Source organism: Pelecanus crispus, chromosome 13 (assembly GCF_030463565.1).
Source record: "Pelecanus crispus isolate bPelCri1 chromosome 13, bPelCri1.pri, whole genome shotgun sequence".
Taxonomy (NCBI): domain Eukaryota; kingdom Metazoa; phylum Chordata; class Aves; order Pelecaniformes; family Pelecanidae; genus Pelecanus; species Pelecanus crispus.
This window is the reverse complement of record NC_134655.1, coordinates 5,010,000-5,035,128: the sequence shown is the minus strand read 5'-3', so window position 1 is coordinate 5,035,128 and position 25,129 is coordinate 5,010,000. Positions and strand designations below refer to the sequence as shown.

The following is a 25,129-nucleotide window of genomic DNA, read 5'->3' as shown; positions in this document are numbered from 1 at the left end:
AATGATTAAAATAAAAAGGCAAATGAAGATTCTTCTTGGTCAAAATCAAGTATAGCATCAGTTTGGCATCTTCCATGTCCTCTGTCAGGGAACTAGTACTTAACATTTAACATCTCCAAAGTGCTGTCCATCAATGGCCTTATTAACCTGACACTTGCCAGCCCCGTGGATGATCTCTATCACCTCAGTGTAGGAAGTTTCCTAATTCTAACGCACACACTCAGCCTTTCTATGGCACGAATGGTAAGTTATTTCAGTTTTTTCCTCCCTGCCAGTGAGCGCAGTGGTAGCAATCCCTCAATCCATTCATTGGCAGCCGACATCATCTCCTGCCAAAAGGCCACCTCCTCTTGCGTGGAGTCCATCCAGTCCACGGAGATGCCATAGCTCAAACCTGTAAAGAACAAGAAAACGATAACGTCAGAAGCTACACAAAGAGTTTCTACTCCATGCAAAAATACTCCATGGGATGTAACTGTTGCAGGCAGTATCTTAACACAAACAGTGCTGACTTCCCCTCATCAAGTTGCACCCTAAACGTTCTTCTGCTAATGACCTCCATTTTACACCAGAGTTCAGAATGAAGTCAATGTAAAAGCCACAAAATGCAAGTACCCTAGACATAACCTGCCAAGGAAAATAATATTGGGCTCAAGCCCTTTCTGCATCTTTCGGAATGGTAAAGAAAGTCTAAAAGGCTTGGTTTTCCCCTTAAAAGATTTTCTTGTGAACAGGGTGGGGTATTTGTCAAAATTCTCTTAGTCTATGATTCATTTGTATAGGAATCAAACATATGATAGTGGAAAAGTGTGCACATTAATTCCAAGTCGATTATTCAACCAAATTTTCATGTGCTGACTACTTGTCAATGAGATAAAGGTCTAAATTTGGATCACAGCTTATCTTGGGGTTGGTATTTTTACATCCATTACATCATTTTTACATCCATTTACATCATTCTTGCTTATGAGCTTATTCTTGTTGCCACTTCCTACTGAATAGTTCACAACCCTCCTGGTGACATGTTAGAGACTGAAAACAGAGAACACACAAGAAAATCCAATAAACATAGGTGCAGCCGTGAGGCAGACCTTCCAGCTACTATAAGCCTTTCCCTGATACCCTCAAGGAACAGTTATCCTTTATTGCAACATTCTGAAATCTTCTGTTTGTCTTTCACCTCTCAGGAAGTCCTCTTGCGTAACAATAAATAGTTTAGAAACCCTTAGATATCACACTTACAAAAATGCAAAGATGAACATGCTATCTGTCAAAGCCTAGGTATAGGGTACACTGAAAGCTAGGATAGGATGTTTAGAGAGGGACAAACCTCCATGATGGACAGCTGGACAATGGGAGATGGTCCCATCTGCTCTTTACCACTGTGGCTTAAAAATACTGGAATTTTCCTAACTTCAAGGATGAGTAACCCCATTGAAGTAAAACACTTCCAGATAAGCACAGGTCTAAGTCTTTCTCTGAACTGGAACTTCATACCATCAACTCCCAGGGACAGCCACTGTCTCCCACTGGAGCAAATGGCACCTCTGCTGAGGTCTTTCAGCACTATATTGTCTAAATAAAAGCAAACCAAAAAACCAACAATAACACCTTAGTCTACAGCCAGACAACTCCATTATTCCGATTCGTGATTTAATTCCAGCTGATGTACTCTCATTACTGATTACCTACCAGATCAACCAGTGTAGCTCGCCCTGTTTTTCAAATATTAGTTACTCCTCCTACTAAAGCTTTTCAAGGGAGGAGGTGATGTGGACAGAGTCACCAGGTGGTGCTGTCCCACATGGCATTCAAGTTGTCTTCATCTCTGAGCACTCTTCCCTGGGAGGAGCAGCAATAGAATGTTGATTGGTAACGCAGCTTGTTTTCCTGTAACAGCAGGAAAACTCTCTGACGGACCCAAGGAGCTTCTTGAGTTTTGCCAGACCTCAGAGCTGATGCTGGCAGAAAATGTGGGAACAGAGGGTTGCTATCATGTACCAGGGTCCCCTCCACCCAGACAGAGTGCAAGTACCAAGACTCTCACCAATAACTGAGACTCCCCATCTCTGGTTTCTCCCCAACAGCAAAATGCTCTGCAACTTCCCATTACACCTTGTGGCTCAGCACTATGGTAACAGTATTCATTTAATGTAAAGGAAATCACTTACCTGTCCCCAGGCCCAGCCTGATTCCTCCAAGGAAATGGTTGGTAAGTTTTTCGTGATCCCACACAGTCAGTTCAACACAAGCATCCTTTAGATCCTCTGTATGAAAGCCATCATATACAATAGTGTGATTGAAAATGGGGTTCGTGTCTCTTTTTATGACTCGGGTCTTTTGGTAACTCTTCTTACTGGTGTCTGGAAGCACATAGCTTTGAGAAGAGAAAAAATACAGTATGTAGTATAGAATATCAGCTGAGATTGGAACTGTTCCTATGAAGTTCCTCAGTCTAAACAAGCCTCAGTTCTGAAGAAAGGAGGAATTTGGTCTCAACATAAGAAATCTCTGTAGATTTAATGAGAAATGTTCATAATTCCCATTGAAATGGGGATGAAATTTTTTTTTGCCAAGCAAATCCATTTTAAAAGCAAACATTTTCAGAAAGGAGGCTTAAAATTTCCTGCTTTTGGCAAATTTTTTTTTAAAACTGACATTTTACATTAAAAAATGGACATTTCTTTCACATATTTCTATTTTCAGAAATTTTCATCACTTAGGTGCCTAAGAAGGCATTTCAAAATTGTCAGTTAGGCTTCTTAAGCAGCAAACCTTTCTGCAGGAGAACTCCATAAGGATTTAAAATATACAAAAAACATGGTGAGCACTTCAAAGCGCTGAAAAAAATCTTAAAATCCCCTTAAAAGATTTTAAATTTTCTGGAATATTTGCAGCACCTTTTCCCATATGACAGCAGAACTGATGTTGTAGGCTGCAGAATACATGCACATACTAAATTCTGGAGAAGATCAAAGCAGGATCCAACTGTCTGTGTGTCAGTTCTGGCAAGTCCCTAACAAATTCCCAAACTTTGCATGCAAGCCCATACCATGGCAAAATTCACAACTTCACGTGAACACACTGGGCTGAGGTGCAGGGCCCACGTGTTCCTCTCATTCAGATGTTCTTGAGGCAAATCACTGAGTGAGTCACAGACAGTGATTGACCAAGAGCTTTATCACAGCAAGGATTTTCCTAATTTGGCCACAAGTGAATAACAGGGGCAATTCTCTCCTACAGAGCCCAATGCAACACAAAGGCTTTACAGTATGGAGGCACAGCGAGGTGAGCCTGAGAAAAGAGAAGAAAACATACTGCTTTGTGGAGGCACACACCCAGGATCAAAGCCAATACCATGCTCATGCACTTACCATTTCACAAAGGAGTCAACTCCAGAAGGACGCAACTGCAGCAGGTCCTTGACGTCTTTGACCCAAATGTGAACTTCGCCAGAGGGAGGATTCTTGGGACCTGCGATTTAGGAGAAGAGAAAAACTGTCGTGCCAACCCTTACAATACAGGCTTCCTCTCCAGGGACCTGAGGGAGCAGCAACGTGACTTCTCTGCGTACTCACTCCCCCACGAGCTCTGCACCCCTCTCCTGGGTGCCACAGCACTACTACCAGCCCCGTCCCACTCGCAGCTGCAGAGCGCTCCTGACACAATGTACTGGTGCTGCTTTGAAACAAGAAAGAAGGAACTGCTGGGCAAACCCAGTCTTGTGCCTGCCCCACAGTGAGAGGGGCTGTGTGTTGCTGCTACCGCATCACAGCACCCTACAGTGCCCACAGTGCTCATAACAGCTGATGAGTTTGAGGTTGAGCCCTTCCTCTCTCCCCAACGCTTTCCCAATAATTCCAGATGTGAAGATCAGATGCAGGCTGCAGAGAGTGCTATCAAGCACTGCGGGTTGTGCCTTTGTGCCGATCTCTAAGATCTTGCTCTAATGAGATTACTCTTTAACCAGCCCTTAAACAGATGAAGCATTGCAAGCTGCATGTCTACATACGGGCAATACTTCTTAATGCATGAAACACGTTTACCTAGGCTTCCTGGAGGGACATATTTAATAGACAAATTCATCACTCCTCGATGATCCACACCATTAACAGCAGAAAGGCTCTGAAACAGAAAGAGTTATGACTGACTAAATGAGGGATTGTGTAAACATAGGAAGGCAAACAGCTTTTGAGTTCAGTGGAGGGGCACAAATGGACAAACCAATTTTGCATGGCTGGGGCAGCCCGTTCTCAGGGCAGCTCCTTTCTCTCTGGCTTTGTTCTCAAACTCAGTCCCTTGGAACCAAAAGCCTGGGGATTCAGAGCAAGGCTGCCCTTCCAGACATGTCCAGCTGGACATAATTAAGCATCTTAGTTCTGAAAGACCAACGTCCTTTATTTTCTGAAAAGGGATCTCAAATCAGACCTCTGAACCCAGAAGCATGCAGGAAGCTGTACAGGCTTTACAAAAAGCGGCACCTGAATATTTACCTCTCAAGGCATGTTCAATGGCATCACTTAGTACTCTGCTGTCTATTTTTAAGGGATGGTCTTTATGTGAGGAGAGAGAGAGGCAAAGTCACGTCAGAGTTTCTGTTGATTAGTGTCAGATCACATTTATGAAAGCGTCCCAACAGATCAGTCACCAAGAAAGACCTGAGAAGGCCTATGTTCAGAGCACTGAATACTGCACTAACGTGTCCAGGGCTTGTGGGTGTTCTACTGCACTTCCCTAAGTACAGTTCAGGTTGTTCTGCTCCACCACACCACCCAAAGACCTCAGAGGAGTCAGGAAGGACTTCTGCCACCCCTAAAGGCTGTGGGGTTGGGCTAGGAAGCAGGATTGCAGCTGCGATGCACTTACTCGGGGCTTCAGTGGGTACCAGTTGAGTTTCCTGTTGCTCCAGTCCCAGCTGGCCAAGTCTACTTCAATCTCTCCCAAGAAACTGTTACGTCCCAGTGGATCATTGTGCCAAACAGAGAGATTTAATTTTTGGATCAGCAATACCATTTTCTCTATTTTATACTAGAGGAAGAAAGAGAAGTCAGGTTGTTCAGCTTTTTCTTCTGTTTCTTTCACAACCAGAAATAAACTACTCAAAAGCTTGAATAAGCTCTGGCTGAGACACTCAAACCCACCCCACACATGCACTAACTGACTGGCCTCGCTCTGAACATCTCTTTTTTTGTCCTGCAGCAATCCTACTACCCTGACAAAGCTTTTCTGCTGAGCACAGGAAAACCTAGCACTCCTTTTGTCACAGGACAAAACCAATATTCTTTCAAGAATTATTAACGCAGGCCTGGGCATTGTTAAATAATCCTCTATGCTTTGATGAGTAAGACCACATCATGAAGACCTTTCTTCCTAGTCCCATGCCTTATGACTGTGCACCAGGGAAGGGAAGAACACCCCTTGCTCCGGCTGAAGACAGCACAGGCTGCAGGTCCCTATCTCATCAGAAGATCACTGTGCAGTTTTGATAGAGAAATCTTGGGTGCCACACAGATGGGTGCAGAGAAACCTTTAACATTTCTGCACTTACAAACCCAAGGGAAGAGCAGTGCAGTGTTGGCGGGAGGCACGTGAAGAAGCCTGGCCAAGAAGGCAGGATCTTTCCGGACCTGACATGGTATGGGTGCCTGCTACAACACAGGTTTTCAGAGCATATATTTGTTCTTACCCGTAACACCTCATTGTAAATGGGATTCACTGTCCTCTTCTTCACTGAAGTCTTCCTCTTACCCATTCTAGCTTTGTCTGGGAGCAGGTAAGTTTTAACATACCTGGAAAAGAAAGCAAACTCCAGCTGGATATTGTTCCATATTGCCAAGCTCTACTAAGCAGGCAGCACTTGTGAATGGTGACATGGAAACAAAAGACCTGGAGTTGACTCTTTGAAGGCAAAACTAATTAAGAGACCTGACAGGATATTAACTTGGCTTGCATGTGAAGTTATAAATCTCACTGGAGATGGGTTGATGCCACCAACATTCAGAACAGGCAGCTGTCTAGGCAGTATGGGAAGCCAGCAAGGCCATATATCCATTATCTGAAATGACCATAACTATAGCATCTCTGTGCATTCAAAATCAGGGTGAAATTAGAGAGGAGGAAAGAGGTGGAATGTCTTTAAGTCTCTCTCTCAGGGTTCAAATCCAGGCTCCTTTTCATCATCTTTCAAACTAGAGATCACTAACCTCTGTGGAACTACCATTGTGCCCCTAACAGCAGTTCTTTATGGACTTTCTTTTCATATAGATATATGTCTGCATCACCAGAGTCGTTACCAAAGTGTATTGACCATGGGGAGATCAAGGTTCAGATGGACGCACGGAGAACATATTCCAGGGATAACAGGAACTGTCTTTGTAGTGATCAAAGCTTTCTCAATCTGTTCAAATTTAAGTCTGTGGTAACATATTTACTGATGCCAATGGCTCCAGAACCATCAGCTAGGAAAGTCCCAGCAGTAAGCAGGCACCAGAAGTCTGAAGGAAGGAAGAAACCATGACATTTAAAAACAGAAAACATAAGAAAAAAAAATCCCCCAGAACACAAAATTCAGCAATGTAGAAGTCACAAGGCACCAAAGCATCACTCACGGGTCAGATCTGCCTTTCTTCTCATCCACGACAGCCAAGTCCTTGCACTGGGACACATGAACCTGGAACTCCCGGTTCTTCTCGTCATAGTCTAGAGCGAACTCCACGGTACCCTGGGCATCCACACTCCCAAAATCGCCACTGTAGACACTGAGCACACTGCCGCTCACCTGCCAGGTGGAAGAGCAAGGTCAGTGCCAACGAAACAGGCACCCTCCTGACTTGGTTCCTGGACAAAGACAATTGTCTGAAAAGTGCATTACCAGAGAAATAATCTATAATTTCTGTTTCTGTGTGTGGTATTGTGTCCTTGACACAGAAATGGTACACGTCTGCAGCTGTGCTCAAACAAGCAAGGGTTGGGGAACCCGAACAAGGGTCTCACAAGGATGTGCTATCCTAGACCAGGACTTAGAAGCGCTATTCTCCTGAATGCTCAATAAATGCAGAAGATTTTTCACCCCTAAATCCCAAAACTTGGGGAAACAGAGTCAAGTATTACTGGGGGGCCACACAAGTCTCTTCCCTTTCCCTATGCTTACAGTACCAAGAGCTGCTATCCTGACCCAATCTCATCACTAAGAAAGAAATATATTGAGAGAACTTGAACTATGTGTATATAAACCTATTATTTCTGGTAGATATAGTCACACAACTGTCAATCAATTTTTAAAATAGGCTAATAAGAAAGACATCAGACTATAAATATAGGAAAAACTATTACGATCTTGTTGCTTGCTCACAATGTGCATGGAGCTGTACAAAACAGAAATAGATATAACCCATGTCCTGAAGAGTCAGTGTCCCACCAGAGACATCTACTTGCCACAAAGGCACAGCAAAATGACATTTCTACAGGTATAAATCAGGAGCTAGGCACCCAAGAGTCACTTGCTTTCCCAGAACAAACTGCATTTGCCCATAGGCCTTGGGGTTCTTTTTTCAAGGCTTTGTCTTTCACTGGTAGAAAGTGATGAAGCAGAAACAAAACACAGCTCCAGAAGGACAAGAGAATTTTCTCTTACACCAATCACTCATGATTCCTGATAGGATAACATAAAAGTTAATGCCGTTTACAAAGCAAATAATTACACCTCTTGGCACCTCTCTGTGGTACAGTCATGAACATTTATCAGAAAACTTTCCTAGTAATTAACTCAATTCTTCTCTATCTCCCCCTACTTTCTTGGGTTCTGAATGTCATTCTATTATAACCTACAAGAACCTGCTAAACATCTCCTCGCAGTCCTTGGAGCTGCATTTACCATCCCATCAGGATACTCATCCCAGCAGAGAATCCTAAGCAAGATTTTCAAGAACACCTGTGTGACTTGGACACAAAAGGCTCATTTATGGCTCCCAGACTCTCCAGACTAGGAGAAGGACTCATGTGCCCCAAAGTTCAAGGGGTTTTTTAACATATTTATCTACATTTATGACCTCTCCCTACCAGCTTTGCTTCATACATATTCTTTAAGTCTCACATAGACACTTTGGAGATACCTATAACAGTAATACAGCAAATTCAAGCACTTCTAAGCAGCACACCCCCCCCCCCACTGTCTCGAAGGAATCTTTTAAAAATGCTCAACTAAACACACTCAGCTCTTTTCAGCTTTCCTTACAAGTTGAAGCTCTACATCATGCTTTTGCTGATCAACTCTGAGTTCCCTCAAATTTGCTGATAAAGTGAAGGATGAGCTTGCAGAGGGCACTCATCTGCAGTCCCAGCTCTCTCGGAGCTGGACCACAAACATGTCACTTAATGGCTGTGCTCCTCATTTCCCCACCCAGAAAAAGGCCACCCCTCTCTCCTGCACACTGCCAGGCTTCAGAGCATCCACACTTCAGAGTGGGGGCTATCGCTTACTGTAAATTTGCCTAACAGTGATTCAGGGGGTCTCTAATTTGAGATGGTACCCGCAGACGCTCCTTTAACGCCAAGTTAAGTAATTATCCATCACTGTTCTTTTAATAATGTACCATGCAGAAACCAGCAGGATACTCCGGAGGCCGTATCATCAGTATCAGCCTAAATGCAGCGTCACCGAATCTGACTGAGAAACCCTATCTAGTAAGATGTACGCGTTAAATACCTACCGAGGAGACAGATGCCATGTCGGACGAGTGGCTGCCAATGCTAGGCGTCTTTTTGTGCTTGTTAAACTGGAAGCTGATTTCGGAAGCCGTGTCTGATTCAGTCTGCTCAGAAAATAACAAGCATCTTTAAGCTCTGCCGTATAGCATTTTGCAACACTACAGAGAAAAACGAATAGCTCAGCAGAGTCCCATTAAGCAGCGATCAGGTTAGGAGAGTGCAGGGAGTCTCCCCAGAGGCATTCCCTCTGACCAGCAGCGAACGTCATCATTAACTGCCTCCAAACAGAGCTGCATGCAACCGCCTGGGCTCTTGGGAAGGGCACGGAACAGTGTGGTTTGAGACAGAGGGAAACACTAAAACTCCTCCAGCCAGAGAAGGGTTGGTCTTGGTTTTGGGGGGGCTTTTTTCTTAAGGCTTTTCTCATTTATTTATGACATAACCAAGGCATGCTCTAGAGCAAGTACTGTCGGTGTCCAGGAGAAACATTCTCATGAAACTGGCTGTCATTCAGGGGATGCTGTGAACATTATTCCACCACTTCTGGCATGTAGCCTACCTCAGACAACAGGAGAGGAGAGGATCTGCTCAGCTCTTTGACTCTTTCAGGTTCGAGAAACTGATGGGGTATCAAATGAGGTTTATTGTACGCTGTAGGTACAAACAAAAAAAGGCATCAAGATACCTTGTCAGAGTCAGGAATACATAAGAAAGTCACATGTTTGTTTAAGGGCACAAGGAAGGAGGAAAAGCTTGTGGGAGGCACCAGAGTACCACCCACTTGCCCCATCTCTGTTGTCTGCCATTGAAGCTGACCCTCCCCAAGACAAAAACTGCTAGCTAACATCTTAAAGCTTTTTTCAGTGCATTTTGGTTCAATGTGTGGGAGTGTGCAAACTCCCTCTAGTGACTAATTTAATTCACTTATTAGCCTAAGGATGTGTATCTTGTTTGCACCACTTTCTCTGCATAGATTTAATTTAAACTAAAGCCATACAGATCTGCCTCCTCGTCAAAGAAACCAAACATGCTCACATTTTCATCTCTTAGCATATTGCCCTGTACAAAAGAGCTGTAAAGTACCTATAATTTCACCATTGTGTACACCTCTCAAATTCTCTGCTAGACAAAGAGGTGGACAATAGCTTGGTATCTAAAAGAAGAAAGTCAGAAAGCTTCATCTCAACTTAGAAAGCTGGTTACTGGACTGCTTAAATGTCTAAGTAAAACCTATTTATACTATATTTATCTTTTCTCAGTAACTCTCTTGAAGATGACTATCTTCATCCCAGGAGAACTTTTTTTTTAGAAGATATATGTGCATAAACATGCCTGCACATATACACACTTGTTTAGCATGTTAGCCACGATGATACACTTTTCAGTGTTCAAAATGCCCAAGAGCTTCTTTGGCATTTTCCTTTACATGATTTACCTTTTTTATGATTTATCATGCATTTGATATTTACTATTTTTATCTCCAAACATGAGCAAAGCATTAAGGCTAGCCCTCTCCACAGACTACTTGTTATACTGCAAACAAGTGTAACCCTGTAGAGGGGGGTTCTGAGGATGAAGTTTGTGGCTCTAAATAAACTTTAAGAAGGGGAGGCTAAAATCTTGGCCATCTGCATGAAGACCACGTCACTGAACGGCAATGCATGTGGGACCCGAAGCTCTGAGCCACCGTGCTGTATGACGCACGTTGCTCCACCACACAATGGGGCATGCACCTGGCACGAGGCCACCAGACGGGGTGGGCACAGTCACAGGGCGACGCAGCGCGTCCCACCTGCAGGCTGCCTTGGACACAGCCCCGAAGGGGACTCTCCTCCCTCTCGTCACCAGGGATCAGGCTTACTTAGCCAGGCTTGATCGTTTCCTCTAAGTGGCTTTACCCTGCCTCGGGCATTGCCTTCCCAGCCTTCTCACCTCCGTCCTGGCAGCCTTGGCCTTGCCACTTTGCTTTTAGGCAAGCTCTTAGCTGTCCTCTTGTGCCACCTTCTCTTCAGGCCCCCTTCCTTGGCTGCTGCTTTCTTGGGCTTCTTGGTGGCACAGACAGGTTTCTTGGTCATGGGCTTCTTCAGGTTTGCTGCGCTTTCCTGGTTGCCTTCTCTTTAGCTCATCGTGGTTTCTCAGGGAGAAACTGCCACCATAAACTATGTCCCAGCTGGTAGCTGAGGAGATCAGGCCAGCAAACGGGGTCTGCTCTGGGTGAGGTGAGAGGCCCAGGCTGGGCACTGCAAGCGCAGTAAGCATGTGACAGGAGTCGGTGCTATGACTTGCATGCTGGATGCAAGCTCTGGCACTTCCGATTAATCCACTGCACGGGCTGCTGTGCAGCTCCCACAGTACTCAGTGGGAGAAGAGGAGAGATGGGTACAAGCTTCTTGGCAACCCTCTGAAGCCCTTGTGTTTTTTGCTGAAGACACTGAGTAACATACCATCCATCTAGCTGCAATTTCCTGGCTCTGAATTAAATTTTAGGCACTTAAGCTCTCTAATTTGATGATGAAATAATATGTCATTTTCCTTGCATGGTACATGCACAGAAGCACCAGAGGTGCAGATCTCGGGCATAATATATTACCTTCAGGGAATGTAAACCAAAAAGGAAAAAGAAAGATGTTACTCACTCTCTGTGGTTGTGTAAATGTTCACCATGCTCTTTGCAAGATTAATGCTATTTGCTCGGGCCAGTGCCTGAGCGGCAGGAGAATGATCCCCATCTTCCTCTGGAATACATGAAAAGCCAGATCAACATGGTAAATAAATAAACTCAGACAGGCAGTGCGTCAACAAGCACACGCGCGTGTGTGTCTCCTGGCTTGTTCACTCTGCTTAGAGCACGTTGCGGTTACATTACACAGGGCTGCTTTCAAATCATCAGTGTGCTTTAATGTCTCTCCCTGAGAAAACCTCTTCACACTATGATGGCAAATGTAAACGCTAGGTTAACCCAGTCCCTAAAACAGACCAGCGCCTGCAAAGAGCTTCCAGTAAAACACAGCCATCTGCTAATATCATCCTGAAATGAATGTAACAATAAGGCATAAAACCTGAGAAATATAAGAAAGATCTGGTATAGAAAGGAAATATTTATGTTTACCTGAAGCGCAACTCAGGATTTTCATAGAAATGTTATAAGCGGTAGGAAACAAGCCATGAAATGACACAGTTAAAAATCAAAATCACATGAGTCTATGGAAAATCCTCTCAAATAGGTCTTACCGAGGTACATGAGGACAGGAAATTTGGAAAAAGAGGATACTGAGCTCTCTTCCTAGGCCTTTGCTTGGCAGAGAGCAGAGCTGTGGGCAGTCAGAGCCCACATGTAAAAGGAATTGCAATTACAATAACTTTTGCTCATATTAACAGTCACTACAAGAGCCCGTCAAACCCAGAGAGAGACTGATAAAGTGGTAACTACTGACACCATCATGGTTGAGAAAATGGTATCAGAACCCAGAAAAATCAGACTCCTCATTCAGTCACTTTGGTTACAGTTTAATATCCAAATTCACTGGTGGATTCCCAAAAGACCCAAAATGTCAATTAAACACTTGACAGCCAGTGGGTATATCAAGGTAGCCTAACAGCCCATGTATTCATTAAACACTTTGCTTCACGCTTTATTTCTTCTCCTTGTGCCAGACTTATCTCTACCACCACAAAGAATTCCTCCAGCCCCACATTTGAAGAAAGTACAGTCTTCCCAGTGACTGAAATAAAGTAAGTTCCTGTGACCTGTTGTAGGTAGTGCTAAAAAAACGGAGGGCTGTCCCGAGCCGAGGTGCTTGCAGGTAAGGCATGAGGGCTGGCAGCGGGGAGGAAGGCAAGGGAACGCGGCACTGCCCCCTTTTACACTTGCACCGCGCTACACAGGATTTGTTTCCAGAGCTAAACATATTCCACACATGCTAACTCTGCACAAATTGCAATATAGGATAAATGGACAAATGAAGAATATGTGCAAAATGCAGAAGGGCTAGGGAAGAAAACAGGCTTAGGGATGACTCTCTACTGGGATTTCACAGGGTGCGGTTACAGCCTCAGTACCTGAGTAAACAGCTGAGTCCGTTCCCTGAACGGCTTCTCTCTCTCTGGCTGGCTCACCGGGTGTTTGCTTGTCTGAAGACTCACACGTTTTTTCCTCAGGTAGCTCTCCATTTATTTCCATGTTGTCATGAGTGCCCAAATCAGATCTTTCCTCTTTCTCATCATCGCTTTCACCATCTGTAAGCGCAGGCTCGATCAGTATCTGCACCCTGCTCGCCAGGGAATTCGCTGCGTGCTTGCGCTCTTCTGCCACGATCAACTCGTCTGTAGGCGTCTCTGGCTCAAACGTGCTGCCAGACACTTCTTTGGTGGGCGACTCGATTTTGACGGAAGGCGCTCGCACAGGCAATCTGGATTTCTTGGAGCAGCGCTGTGCCGCTTTCTCTTCCTCTGGCACCGGTGGCTTCCCATTGCTTTCACTCAGCGAGTTATTTCTTGTAACGAGGCTGCCTTTGCTCTTGGTGTACATGGATCTAGGAACAATAGAAACTGAATCCTTCCTTGCAGGGGCTACATAGCTTGATTCTTCCTCACTAGAAGACAAGGTTATTGTCCTTTTGTAGGGGGTTCTTGTTCTGGTGAAGACACAAGGTTTTTCTTCGCTGTTCTGGCCTTGCCCAGACTGCACAGACAGTGAGCGGCACAGCTTGAACTGCCTACCGTCTGCCTCCACCCAGCTCAGGTCCTCCGGCACGTTTCCCACTGTCACAGAGTCTGCTCCCTTCTCCCAGAAGTTCTTCAAGTTCTTGAAGTGTTCACGATCAAGGCCGATATCCTCCTCTTTGTTACTCATTGATGAGATTGTATAGTTCACGCCTTGCTTCGCAGCCTGGCTGCTTTCCCCCTCTGCGGTCAGTGCTTTGGGGCTTGCCAGCAGCTTTCTATTTGCCAGGCTGTTCTCTGCTGGCCCCGCATGATTCACAAACTGCTCGGATCTGGAGAAAGTTCTGCTTGGTTTCCTCTTAACTGGTATCTTGCTGGAAGTGTAAGTTTCTTCGGGTGGAGTTTTTGCCCCCGCTGTGGTACCAGCGGCCCCATCAACAGCTTCTCTTCCAGCTGCACTGCTGGGCTGAGGCACAGCATCCTCTGAAAGCTTGGTGAGCAATGCAGATGCTCCATGACCTACAACGACAACAAATGCTCACAGCCTGGCACACCACATCACATCGTATTTCCTGGGAAGGTCTGCGCTGCAGCTTCTCAAAGGGAAGCCAGAGGGAATTTCCAGAAACCATCAATATGTTCCTAATTCTTCCCCATTTTGAGACTCTAGCAAGCCTCCTTCCATCTGAAGAAAGCCCTAAAAACCCCAGCCCTTCTCTCTGCAACAGGACATGGAAAAAAAATCCACTGAGCTCTAAATTGTTGCTGTGAGTTGGGGATTTGCAGCTTTGCTTTCAGTTTGGCAGCTTTCCTACTGGCTATTTGCTATGTACCAAAAATACACTACACATGCAAGGCAGGAAAGAGAAGGTAACTTGGATCTGTGTGTTAAGGAGTTGTGAGCCAAGCACTCCATTTAAAACATACTGAGAGCCAGGAGAACTTTTAGTCATTGGATTTTTTTTTCTTGGTCCCTGCTGCCTTGGGCATAATTCATAAAAATGTTGACAGCCCATTCTTACATGCCAAGGTAAGAAATACTCTTTGTTATTCATTTCTACATATACAAAAAGGTGTCTTGTCTCTTGGTGTTTAATGCTGCATAACAAAAATGCCAATGGCTCACTGAACAAAACCCTTACCTTTTCTAGACAAATGCAAGCTGTTTGTTGCAGCCACAAATGGACTTGTTCCAGTGTCACTCTCTGAGGAAGAGACATCATGTATACTGGATCTCTGAATGGAAAACAAACCCTATCAGTGTATATTAACTGGCAAGACTGGGAAAACATATTTTATTTGAGCACAGACACTAGGGCAGGCAGCCTGTGGAGCCCCTGCCAGTAGGTACAGACTGTGTGAAGGTCCAGGGAGGAACAAAACAAAGTGCAGAGGCTGTGCCTATACTACCTTGTGTGATGCAGACAGCGGGACAGGAAGTCTCGGCTTTGGTTTTGGCAAGATTTTACGCTCCTCTGTGGTATCAAGAGCAGGTGTGCTGGATCTGTGGGAGAGGAGAAACACCTGAGCAAGGAGATCAGTGGTAGTGATGTGCCTGGTAGGGTGATCAGGCAGTCTTCAACATCATCTATTCTGCTCAGCTACTTTGCCACTTTTTATCTACTGACCCAGCCCAATATAAGGCTGCCCAGAGCTGGTGCCTTCATTTATTTTCTCCATTACTGCTTGGAAGGACTGGGGAAAATGTGAAATGGCCTGAACTTGGAGTAAGGACAAGTCTCCCACTGCAGTCTGTACAGAACTTGCTCAATAAAAACAATCGTGTCAACCATTTGGTTTAGGTTTATTCAGACTTTCCCCTTCTGGGAGAAAACCACAGGGAAAACCACAGGAATGCTGAGAAGAGCGTGTGCCAGAAGAGCCCAAGAGCCCGGCAGGAGGGAGATGCATTTCCATGCCATGGCCCAGGAAGGAACAGGCCGCACCTCCCAGTTCAGGCCAAAGGCATAACCAGATTGATGGAGGATTTAGAAACTACGGGAATGATTATGACAGCAAAAGTTAGAGCAAAACTATAGTACAGGACATAAATCTTCATGCTTGGAATATAAGTTAATTACTAACTGCCTGGTAAATAAATGGAAGAAACACATAATCACAGGCAGTTTACTTGACCGTTTCTACCATCTTTGGGAGCGTCTAGTGGTGGCTGCTCTCTAGATGGAGAACAGCAGTCAAGCTGGTGAGATACCAGATGACAATGCTTTGTGCTTAGGGTTGAACAGAAAAAACAAAGCAAGCTCTTCAGGATTTAATCAACTCCCCAAAAACCCCATCACGACCACTGTTGTGCTGGTAAAGCAGGAGCACCTCGGGCTTGTTGACTCTGGATCCTTCATTAAGCAACACCCGGTGATCAGCTGCAAGAGGTTTGGAAGTGTCAAGGCTCAAATTTAATATTTAACTGGAGCAATTGCCACCTGTGAAGAATGATTCCTCTTTCTGCTGACAACTAAAAAGCAAATGAGATGGGAGCAACAATAAATGAATATGTGAAAATTTTAATGGCTTCTCCATAGTCCACAAATATTGAGTGAGGTCACTGATTTGCTCGTTGGAGTGCTTTTAGTGGGTGTTTCTGCTCAGTCAGCACAACGTGAAATCCTACCAGGTCTTGATGGAGAGTGCTGAGCACTGGACACAGAGGTTGGCACCAGCAGGAAATGAGCAGTTTCCTCAAACAGTTCATTTTGTTAGTGTTGCTCCATGGCAAAAATTAAACAAATAAAACCATAATCACTTTGAAAAACTAACCAGAATATCCTGACATTAGAGACAGCTTCCATTTTACTGACCCCTTATCAAATCATGCAGGAAAAGACCTTTCTGGGATAAGCACATTAGTAGTTAGTTATTAGGGAGGATTGATATTCTGACAATTCCTGGAAAAAGGATTTTTAAAATATCCTATATAACCTATTACTTATACAGTTTCGGAAACTCAGTTAAAGGCCAGGATTTAATGGGTAGCATTCAGTTTTCATTAGAAGTGAGACCAGCAACCAGAGAATTGCACAAGCAGCGGCTGTTACCTCTCCTCTCCTGCACCAGCAGCGTGCTCGGGGAAGGCAGGACTTGGGGCAGCTTTGCTTTCCAGATCTGTCTGGATGTGCTCGTTGGCCTCATCTGTAATGTAAGAGAGAAAATTGAGAAATGACATTTATTGAAACTTGTAATGGCCAGTGTGTTTTATTTGGGGAAAGAAAAGGCTTGTTAAATGAGTCCCCCAGCACAAACCCTGCAGATTTAACAGGAGATGGCTGATGGGGGGTCCACGCAGCGAAGGCACCTCCAGACCCCACGCGCCCGAGAGGCCAAAGCGAGCTGCCTAACACCTGACTCGCGCCAGGAGCTGTCGCATCACTGGAAACCTTCGCAGGACACTGCCGCGGCTGTCAATAAAGTTAATCCGTTCCAGGATTTAAATTCAGCCATTTCCTGTTTTGACTAAAAGTCAGCCGATCTTGGCAAACAAAGGAGGAGGCCAATACAGTTAATGAGGAGATCCCTGTTATTTTTACTGGCACAAGGCTCAGCTATGTCTTCTAAGCTCTCAAAGACCCTAAAGAAAAAACAATAGAAGACGGTAACCTTTAGAGCAGCCTGCCAGGGTATAAAGTCGCATTAGACATTTTGCTGGCAAACAGGCTTTCTTGCTACTGCAAAACCAAAAGGATTAAACCCTGAAACAGCGATGAAAAACTAGTCTGGTCAACAAGATCTGCACATATTTAGTCACGTGCAGCTAGGTCTATTTTAAAGAGTAAATCTACCTGTTATAAAACCTGCCAAATCTCTTTAGGATATATTTCATTACACAATACAACAGAATCAGAGACTCAGAGGATTCAGATGTGACATTAAATAATACAGCCTTGCTTGTTATCAGGTTAGAAAACTGCACTGAGCCCAAGAGCAGATCAGTCCTACGGAGGGGCTGTGATATCAATGTCACGCTGGTGCTGCCCACGCGGGGCCATCCAGCATCAGCACAGTCAGCCCGCGGATAACAGGGATATCCAAAGATGGAGCTTCATTCCCCCTTGCCTGTGCATCCCCATGGAGAAAAACGCTGCAGTCCCAACTCTTCCTCCCTGCCCAGCGCCTGGCCCTGCGGGGCAGGGGACCCTGGCAGGTGTTGCTTGGGCCGTCTGCGTTAGGACGACGTGTCTGGCACAGGCATGAGATGGCAGCTGGGTGGCCCCGTGGTTTCTGCAGCAGTGGGAAGTCGGGGAGTTGCTGCTGCTGGAAGACAGGAGTCTGGTTGTGTAAGAACGAGCCAGTTTTACAGAGCACGTTTCTGAGCGAGGGACTGCGTTTTGTCCATGTAAACACTGATATGCAAAAAGCATCACTGAACATCGTTTCGGGAGAGACAAGCTGCGGCACGGCTGGTGGCATGTGCAGGCTGCGTCACGTGCAGGCATGCGAAGGCACGCTGAGGCGTGTTTATTTGTACAGTGAGCCACGTCCTCCTCTTCTGCCCCAGACCCCAGGGAGGGAGATGCCAGCAGGTAGCTGCTCTGGAAGTCGAGAAAACAAACACAGAGCTCCCACGTTTTCCCTCTGCCTGTCATGGTTGAAAAGACCTTGACAACCAACGACTGCATTCATTTCTCACCTCACTTCCACTTCCAAAGGCATTGCGTCATATTTGCTTTTCACTGACACTTCCCCCTCAGACAGAGCCCCCCCGTCCTGGCTGGCAGAGCAGGCGAGAGGTGTTCGCTTCCTCCCATCCAAATCACTGCCCTTCAAAATGGCTCAGCCACTGACACAGCTGTGCCTGGCTTCTATAACCACAAACAAAGAGGTTATTAGTACATTATAATCCACAAGACAAGCAAAATGCCCTTGCTAACTTTAGGATGAGACAGAATAAGAAGCAAATTCCAACAGAAATTAGTAGTGGCCTGACGAGTTTAACTTGTCCATACGTGTATTTATATACATATGTATACAGCCACTCCTCTAACATTTTAGCTGCTTTACTCATTTCCTATCACTCTAAAATGAAAACACTCAATGCTTGGGGAAAGCACGGATAACTGTGCCATCGGGGCTGACTTGCCTCACTGGGTGGATAAAATGGTCTCTCTCCTAGACGATTTTTAGCTCTCATCCATTGCACACAAGCTCAAGGAGAAGTTATCACCAAATTCATCCACCTGCGCTGCTCTGCAGGCTGTAGTTTAAATACAGGGTGTCTATCTATTTTATAGATTTATATTACCACCGATTACTAGTGTTTTTTATGATAATCAATACCAACTGTGAAGACCCTTAGGGATCCACGCAACCCTCCCTTCAGAAGGTTAAAACCTTCCTCCAGAAAAGGTCACTGGGCATTTTCCTGTGCAGGCATGAATTTCCAGCGCTCCTCAGCCCGTTCACCACGCGAAGGGAATGCCAGCAATTATCTCAGCAGGGCTTTTCCATGCAGGAATTTTCGCATTTCACTCCCTAACACAGTCATCAAAGACTGAAATCAGGATTAACAGCCCTGGGGTCATGAGCATGTTACCTTCATTTGGCTAAATGAATGCACACCCCTTCATCACCGTGAAAGCTGACAGAAGGTGAACGGCTCTGATCTTTCCAGGAGAAGAAAGAAAGGTGTCAAGATGGCAAGCAAAGGCCCTTATCTCATCTACTGCAGATTGAATGTGAGCTGCGTGGCCAAACCGTTTGTAAAGGGGCCTCATCCTTGTTGCCTGATGCGCCAAGCACCGCTCTCACCAGTGCAATACTCTTGCTGACAAGTCAGTGAGAGAAGTGCTTGCCCTCATGTATGAAGGGAGGCAACCTATACGGTAACCACTGCAGGAGCCGAGCACACGACAGGCAACAGCAAGGTGAAAATATTAGCTGCAGAATCTTGATCCTCAACCCGCGCTGTGGGAAAAGTAAGAGGAAGGAATAAAGTCACGTTATAGCTGTGCTTTACCAAAGTAAGTCTGAGAATAGAAAAAGAGAAAGAAGGGAAGAAAAAAAGTTGAAAAAGAAATAGAGGGCTACATCTAAACGTAATTACTATAGTAATTTAGTAACATTTGCTTCTTCCTTCTTAAAACAGCATTAGTCAAGTAATGCACACGCAAAGACTTAGCTTGCATATTACTGCTATATTAATAAGATTATTTTAGATGATAACCTGAGACCACATCTCATACGTGCACATCAGCAGTAAAAGTTAAATCTAAACCCAACAGTACATCAAATTTCACTTTCCTGAAATGGGCTGCAAGCTCAGGGTGCTGATGCCCCTGGCAAGGCAAAAGGCAGACGAACCCAATTCACTGCTGGCTGCCAGCTGGGCTGCGGGTGACAGAGTGTTCGTCTGAGCTGGGCCCCAGCAGAGGGGCTGCCGAAGCGTCTGTCGCTTCATGCAAAGAGGGGGCAAGCACAAATGCACATCCTCAGAAAGCAGAACATGCTCTGCAGAAATGGCCAAGCAATTCTGTCGAGCTGGAAAAGGTTTTGTATGTTTGAGCATTCTGGAGGGATGATAAAATAGTAAATTTAATGACATCATGAATCCCTAATACCAAGGATAAAAGCAGCTTCATATGAAATATGATGGGCCAACTCTGCATCAGAGGTTCCAATGAATCTATGCTAAGTTACAAGAGCTGTCAAGGATAAGTAAAAAGCAAAAAGAAAACTAGGTTCTCAGTTAGCAAAGTCCTTAGCCAGCATTTAGCTTTGAGCATATGTCTAAGTAATGTGGAGCTAAGAGGGCTATACTAAGCCCAGGCAATTAATGCTACAGAGATACCCTGGCCAAGGAGGCCCACCAAACAAAGGAGTGATCTGTATTGCTGCTACCCCACAGCAGGAATGGGCAGCTGGGCCCAGGAAAGAGGGCTGAACTGGCGGAGATGTGCTGTGGTTTAACCACACAGCCCTTTGCTTGCTCCCCGCCTCCCCAGTGGGAAGGGGGAGAGAACTGGGGGAAAAAAAGGAAAAAAAAAAGTAAAATTTGAGTGTTGAGATAAAGACAATTTAATAGACAGAAAAGAAAGGGATAATAATAATAATAATAATAATAATAATAATAATAGGATATACAAAGCAAGTGATGCACAATGCAATTGCTCACCACCTGCTGACTGACACCCAGCCAGTCCCCGAGCAGCGATCGCTGCCCCCCGGCCAGCTCCCCCCAGTTTCTATACTGAGCATGACGCCGTATGGTATGGAATGGCCCTTTGGGCCAGTTTGGGTCAGCTGGCCTGGCTGTGCCCCCTCCCCGCTTCTCTCTGGCAGGGCATAAAAAGCTGAAAAGTCCTTGACTGGTGTAAGCACTACTTAGCAACAACTAAAACGTCCGTGTGTTATCAACATTATTCTCCTACTAAACCCGAAACACAGCACTATACCAGCTACTAGGAGGAAAAAAAATTAACTCTATCCCAGCCAAAACTGGGACGAGATGACATTTGAGTTTGGGACAGTTGGACGATAACCCTTTACCTACGAGTAGGCTTTACTGCAAAAGAGCAGAGCCCAGTTACAGGGTCCTTACATTAGGGACCGTGGTAGACTTTGCTTAGAGCTCTCTATCAGGGCTACGGCTTCCCCAGAGCAGCAGCAGCCAGTAACTCACCAGCCGTGTCTGAGTATCTGTGATTACACACCCTGACAAATTATCAAGGAGGTTGTGTGAGACTGGGCTGCAGTCCCACAGTCCTGCTGCGGAGTCGGCTGGCCTGTCTTCATGTTGAGGACTGGATGTGAATCATCCCCAGTTCTGCTTCGCACAAATGTTCAGCACGAAGTGCCAGCTCCAGGGTGGTTACATTTGGACTCAAAGCACAGTCCTGCTTGTTTCACACGGGGCTGATCTCTTCTCTTCTCTGCCCTGAGCCAACAAATCTGATTTGATCTGTTTTACATACCACCATGAGAGTTCATCTGCACGTCCAACAACATGCAATACATCTGCTTCGAATTAGCCCATGGTCCCAGACATACCCTTGCTATGGCCCAGCAGCCTGGGTACCTTCAGACTTGGCCCCAAAACCCTTTTTACTTTGAAAACCACATTGTGCCTCGGAATTATTCCATGTGAAAAGCTAGGCAAGGACCACCATTCCCCTCTCACAGTGGGCAAATACTTGCCAGGAGAAGAGAGCACCCCCTCCCTTTACAGAGATGTGACGAACCCCACCACCCTGAAGGCCTGCGAAAGCAGCCGGCTGTCTGGTTTTGTCAGACCACTCTAGGAACTGGAGGGGTGTTTGACCCACACATACCAGTTTGATGCCAGAAATTGCCCTACATCACCCCTTTCCCTTGTTGCTTCCACCACAAGAACTGATACCAGTGACCTGTGACAAACAGACATTTTGGAAGAAAGAAGCTGAAGTGGTGACAAGGCATTTGCTGCACGTAGCTGGTAAACAGCTTTTGCCTTAGTCCTCTGCCGCACTGTAATTTTTTCTTTGGGCCCTGATTTTGATAATCAGGTATTTTTTTCTAGTACTGAAAGCTTAGCTGAGAATCCCCTTATCACAACACAAAGGCTGGTTCCCAGCTGGCTCCCAGTATAGGGAGACCCCCCATACTTGACCACTTTTTTCTGGTACATCAATTTGTTTTCTTAGGATGCACACTAACGTACTTACTTTCTAGTTTGCCCTTCTTCCTTCTAATCGATGCCCAAAGTAGATCCGGCCCCTCTAAGTCTTCCTGAAACCGTTTTGCCTTCACTTCTGAAAACCATTCGCCTGTCACAAACTTCTTCTTCTTTTCATCCTTGATGGAGCCTTGTATCCGCCTGAAAGTCAATAAGAACATTACACACCAAAAAGTTCTCCAAGGTTTCGACTTCCTCTGAGCTACCTTCATAACAATTGTCCGTACGGTTCACCTGTCTGATACTACAAAGGATCCAGAGATTATTCTCTGCAATCACAAGGGCCAAACCAGCATTAAAACAAAAGCTGATTGATTCTTTATCTGAAATGGAAACAGCACCTTGTAAACACAGGCCTTCACCTCTTCCAAATTTCACAAATGCAAATCAGAGTCACCTGGCAAGGAGATTTGTCCATTTGCTTTGCAGCCCTGAGGGTTTGGGAAGGGGCGGGGCTGTTTGCAGGTCTTGCACTTCTCTGTTTTATTTGTCTATTAATCTCTTTATGAGCGGCAAAGCCTTTTGGATGAAATCTGATGCAAACCATGGAAATAAAATGTGTTATTTAGGGGAGCAACCTGTCCCTGCAGCATTCTCCCCAGACACTGCTCCTCTCCCTGCTCCTCCTTCCATGCCAATTTTGGCACTCAAACAGTTAGCTCTCCTTCCTGAGCACAGCTTCTCCTACTGCAACTCGCTCAGGCACACCCAGGGCTGGTTTTTGGCACCCAAACCTGTCAGTGCTCTGTTTGCTAGCCTGTACTTTTAACCCTCCTCTGGTTATTTTGTTTTTACACCACAGCTTGCTGAATTAGCTGCCTTTCTGCTGGCACTGCCACCCCCAGCTCACCACAATTCAGGAGCCCTGCGAGACCTGAGAGGCCAGAGGAAACTCCCACCTCAGTCCAATTCTCAGCAGGAAGAGGGGGCAACACCCCAGATAACTGTGGAGCCTTGAAGGGTCACATTTCATAGAATCATAGAATCATAGAATCGTCTAGGTTGGAAAAGACCTTTAAGATCATCCAGTCCAACCATTAACCTACATTACCAAGCCCACCTAAACCAATCAAGGGTAGACTAGACTAAACCATATCCCGAAGTGCCACATCTACCTGTTTTTTGAACACGAACATTTGGCTGCCTAAAGGCCAGAACGGAGCAGGTGTGGGGTAACTGGGCTCAAGCCTCTGCAGGCAGTGCTGGGGGGCCCAGCAGGACTGACAGCCAGGGAGCTGCACAGCTCCCATCCAAATCAGGGCTGCATCTGCCCCCGTGAGGGGCTCGAGGTGCTGGGCCAGAGGAGATGTAGGGACGTATTTTCATCTTGTTGACACCAGATCAGTGTAATGCCATTGACTTCATTTTGCCCAGCTGACAGGTTGTGTTGGAGCCAAATATATCCATGCTTGCACCAAAGGTCTTACTGCATATAGCTGTTCTGCCAGCAAGGGGCACGTGGCACCACCATGGTCAGCATCTAACTCACTTTGCTCCCAAATGAAAGCCGTCTGTGCAACAGCTTCCAAAGAGGAGTGAAACAAAACTGAAATAATCCCAACATTCTTTTCCCTAAACCTCCACTGCAGAGCAGAAATTTTACTGCATTTCAGGAAAAAAAAAAAAAAAAAAGAAGAAGAAAAAAAAAGACAAAACATTTTTGAAACCTTCCCTGAATTCAGGGAAGATATAAGAGCATGCAGACACATACACCTCAAGCCCAATCTGCTTGCGTGCCACCACCAGTTCTCAGTTTCCCCAGCTCTCACCCCCGAGCAGAGGCCAGGGCACATACGCTCCCCGGAGCCTGCTGCAAAGCTACCCACTCCGCCTTCCAGCCTCGAGCATCCCTCCTACGTGGGGCTTACTCTTTTTTGGCTCAACAGCAAGTCGAAGACTCACATCCTTAACAGGGGTAAACTGGCACGGTGCCATCCACACTCACTGAACTAACTCATTTCTTGCCATGGAGAGTTTGGTGCCAGCTTCCGGAGCCTGGTGCATACTGTCAACCCAGATGGTCTAATGGCTGGCATTTAAAAAGTGACAGCATCAACAAGCAATCCCAAACAACCAGAACCTGAGCTCCAGGATGACCAGTGGCAAATGAGCTGAACGCAGAGCGATTCCTGGCTCTGAAACGTCTCCCTGCAAACCTCTGGCAGATCAGGTAACTTCTCACTGCCCCCTCCCTGCCTGCACGATGGATGCTGCACACACAGCCATCTCGAAGAGCACCGGAGGGACACATAGCAGAAATGGGGATGTAAAGTCTCATTTTAAAACGCTCTACGGGATTTCTGTGTTACCGAGTGAGGAAAACAAGGTAGCAGCTACTCCCCTGCTCAGACCTCTGACACCGGAGAAATCAGCATCTTCCTCCCCAGAGCAGGAAAGGGATGATTTCCCTTGGCGTCTCGGAGGGCTGCTGATTAACTCAAAAGGAGAGCCCAGCCCTGCAGTCCTGCAGCGAGAGGACAGCAGTGACAGCAAGATGGCTGAGAAACAGGAGGTGCAATGGAAAGATCCGTCAGGATCTGAGCAAGAAGGGACAGCACTGCCGTAGCCTGCATCTCTCCTCACTGCACACACACACGCACACACACACACTCCCCTCACTAAAAGAAGTAAAAAAATCCCCCCAGGGGAAGCTCACGTCCTGCTGTTATTGCATGTTCTCTCACCTGATGCGATCCCCATCCTTCTTCTTCAGCTCTGCATCTCTCTGCAGAACCTTCATCAGCTTCTCATACTCCTCCTCGGTCAGGAAGCTCAAGTCCAACATCTTCCCTGCAATCTTCTTCAGTTCTTCAGGCAGCTGAAGCGATGACACACCAGGAACTAATCCAGCCCAGACTGCCGCAATGCCATGGGCAGCCCCTGTGCAGCCCGCCCCGGTGCGCTGAGCAAGACGCGGCTGGAGCAAAAGGACTTCACAGCAGCATGGCTTGGGTGGAAGTTGCGTTAGCACCTGGGCTTGCACTTCCAGGCTCTTCGCTGGCACGTTTCTCTGCACTGCATGCCTTCCCCTGCCAGGAAAATTCTCTCAGCAAAATTATGCTCCTTTGCTTTTCTTCAGGCACAGTCGCAGCGATTTGG

At 45.9% G+C, this 25,129-nt stretch overlaps 1 protein-coding gene across 1 annotated transcript; it reads right to left on the bottom strand.

The window, feature by feature from the left end:
• Nucleotides 1-248: 248 nt before the first annotated feature.
• Nucleotides 249-24,815, bottom strand: LOC104038398 (synaptotagmin-like protein 2). Its single transcript, XM_075720616.1, has 16 exons — nt 24,715-24,815; nt 22,020-22,171; nt 16,422-16,515; nt 14,779-14,872; nt 14,511-14,604; nt 12,766-13,887; nt 11,343-11,441; nt 9,266-9,357; nt 8,709-8,810; nt 6,609-6,778; nt 5,687-5,789; nt 4,867-5,028; nt 4,047-4,125; nt 3,375-3,474; nt 2,172-2,377; nt 249-394 (listed from the first exon to the last, which is right to left on the bottom strand). Exons 1-16 carry the CDS (start codon nt 24,813-24,815, stop codon nt 249-251), a joined length of 2,916 nt encoding a protein of 971 aa, XP_075576731.1.
• Nucleotides 24,816-25,129: the final 314 nt, after the last annotated feature.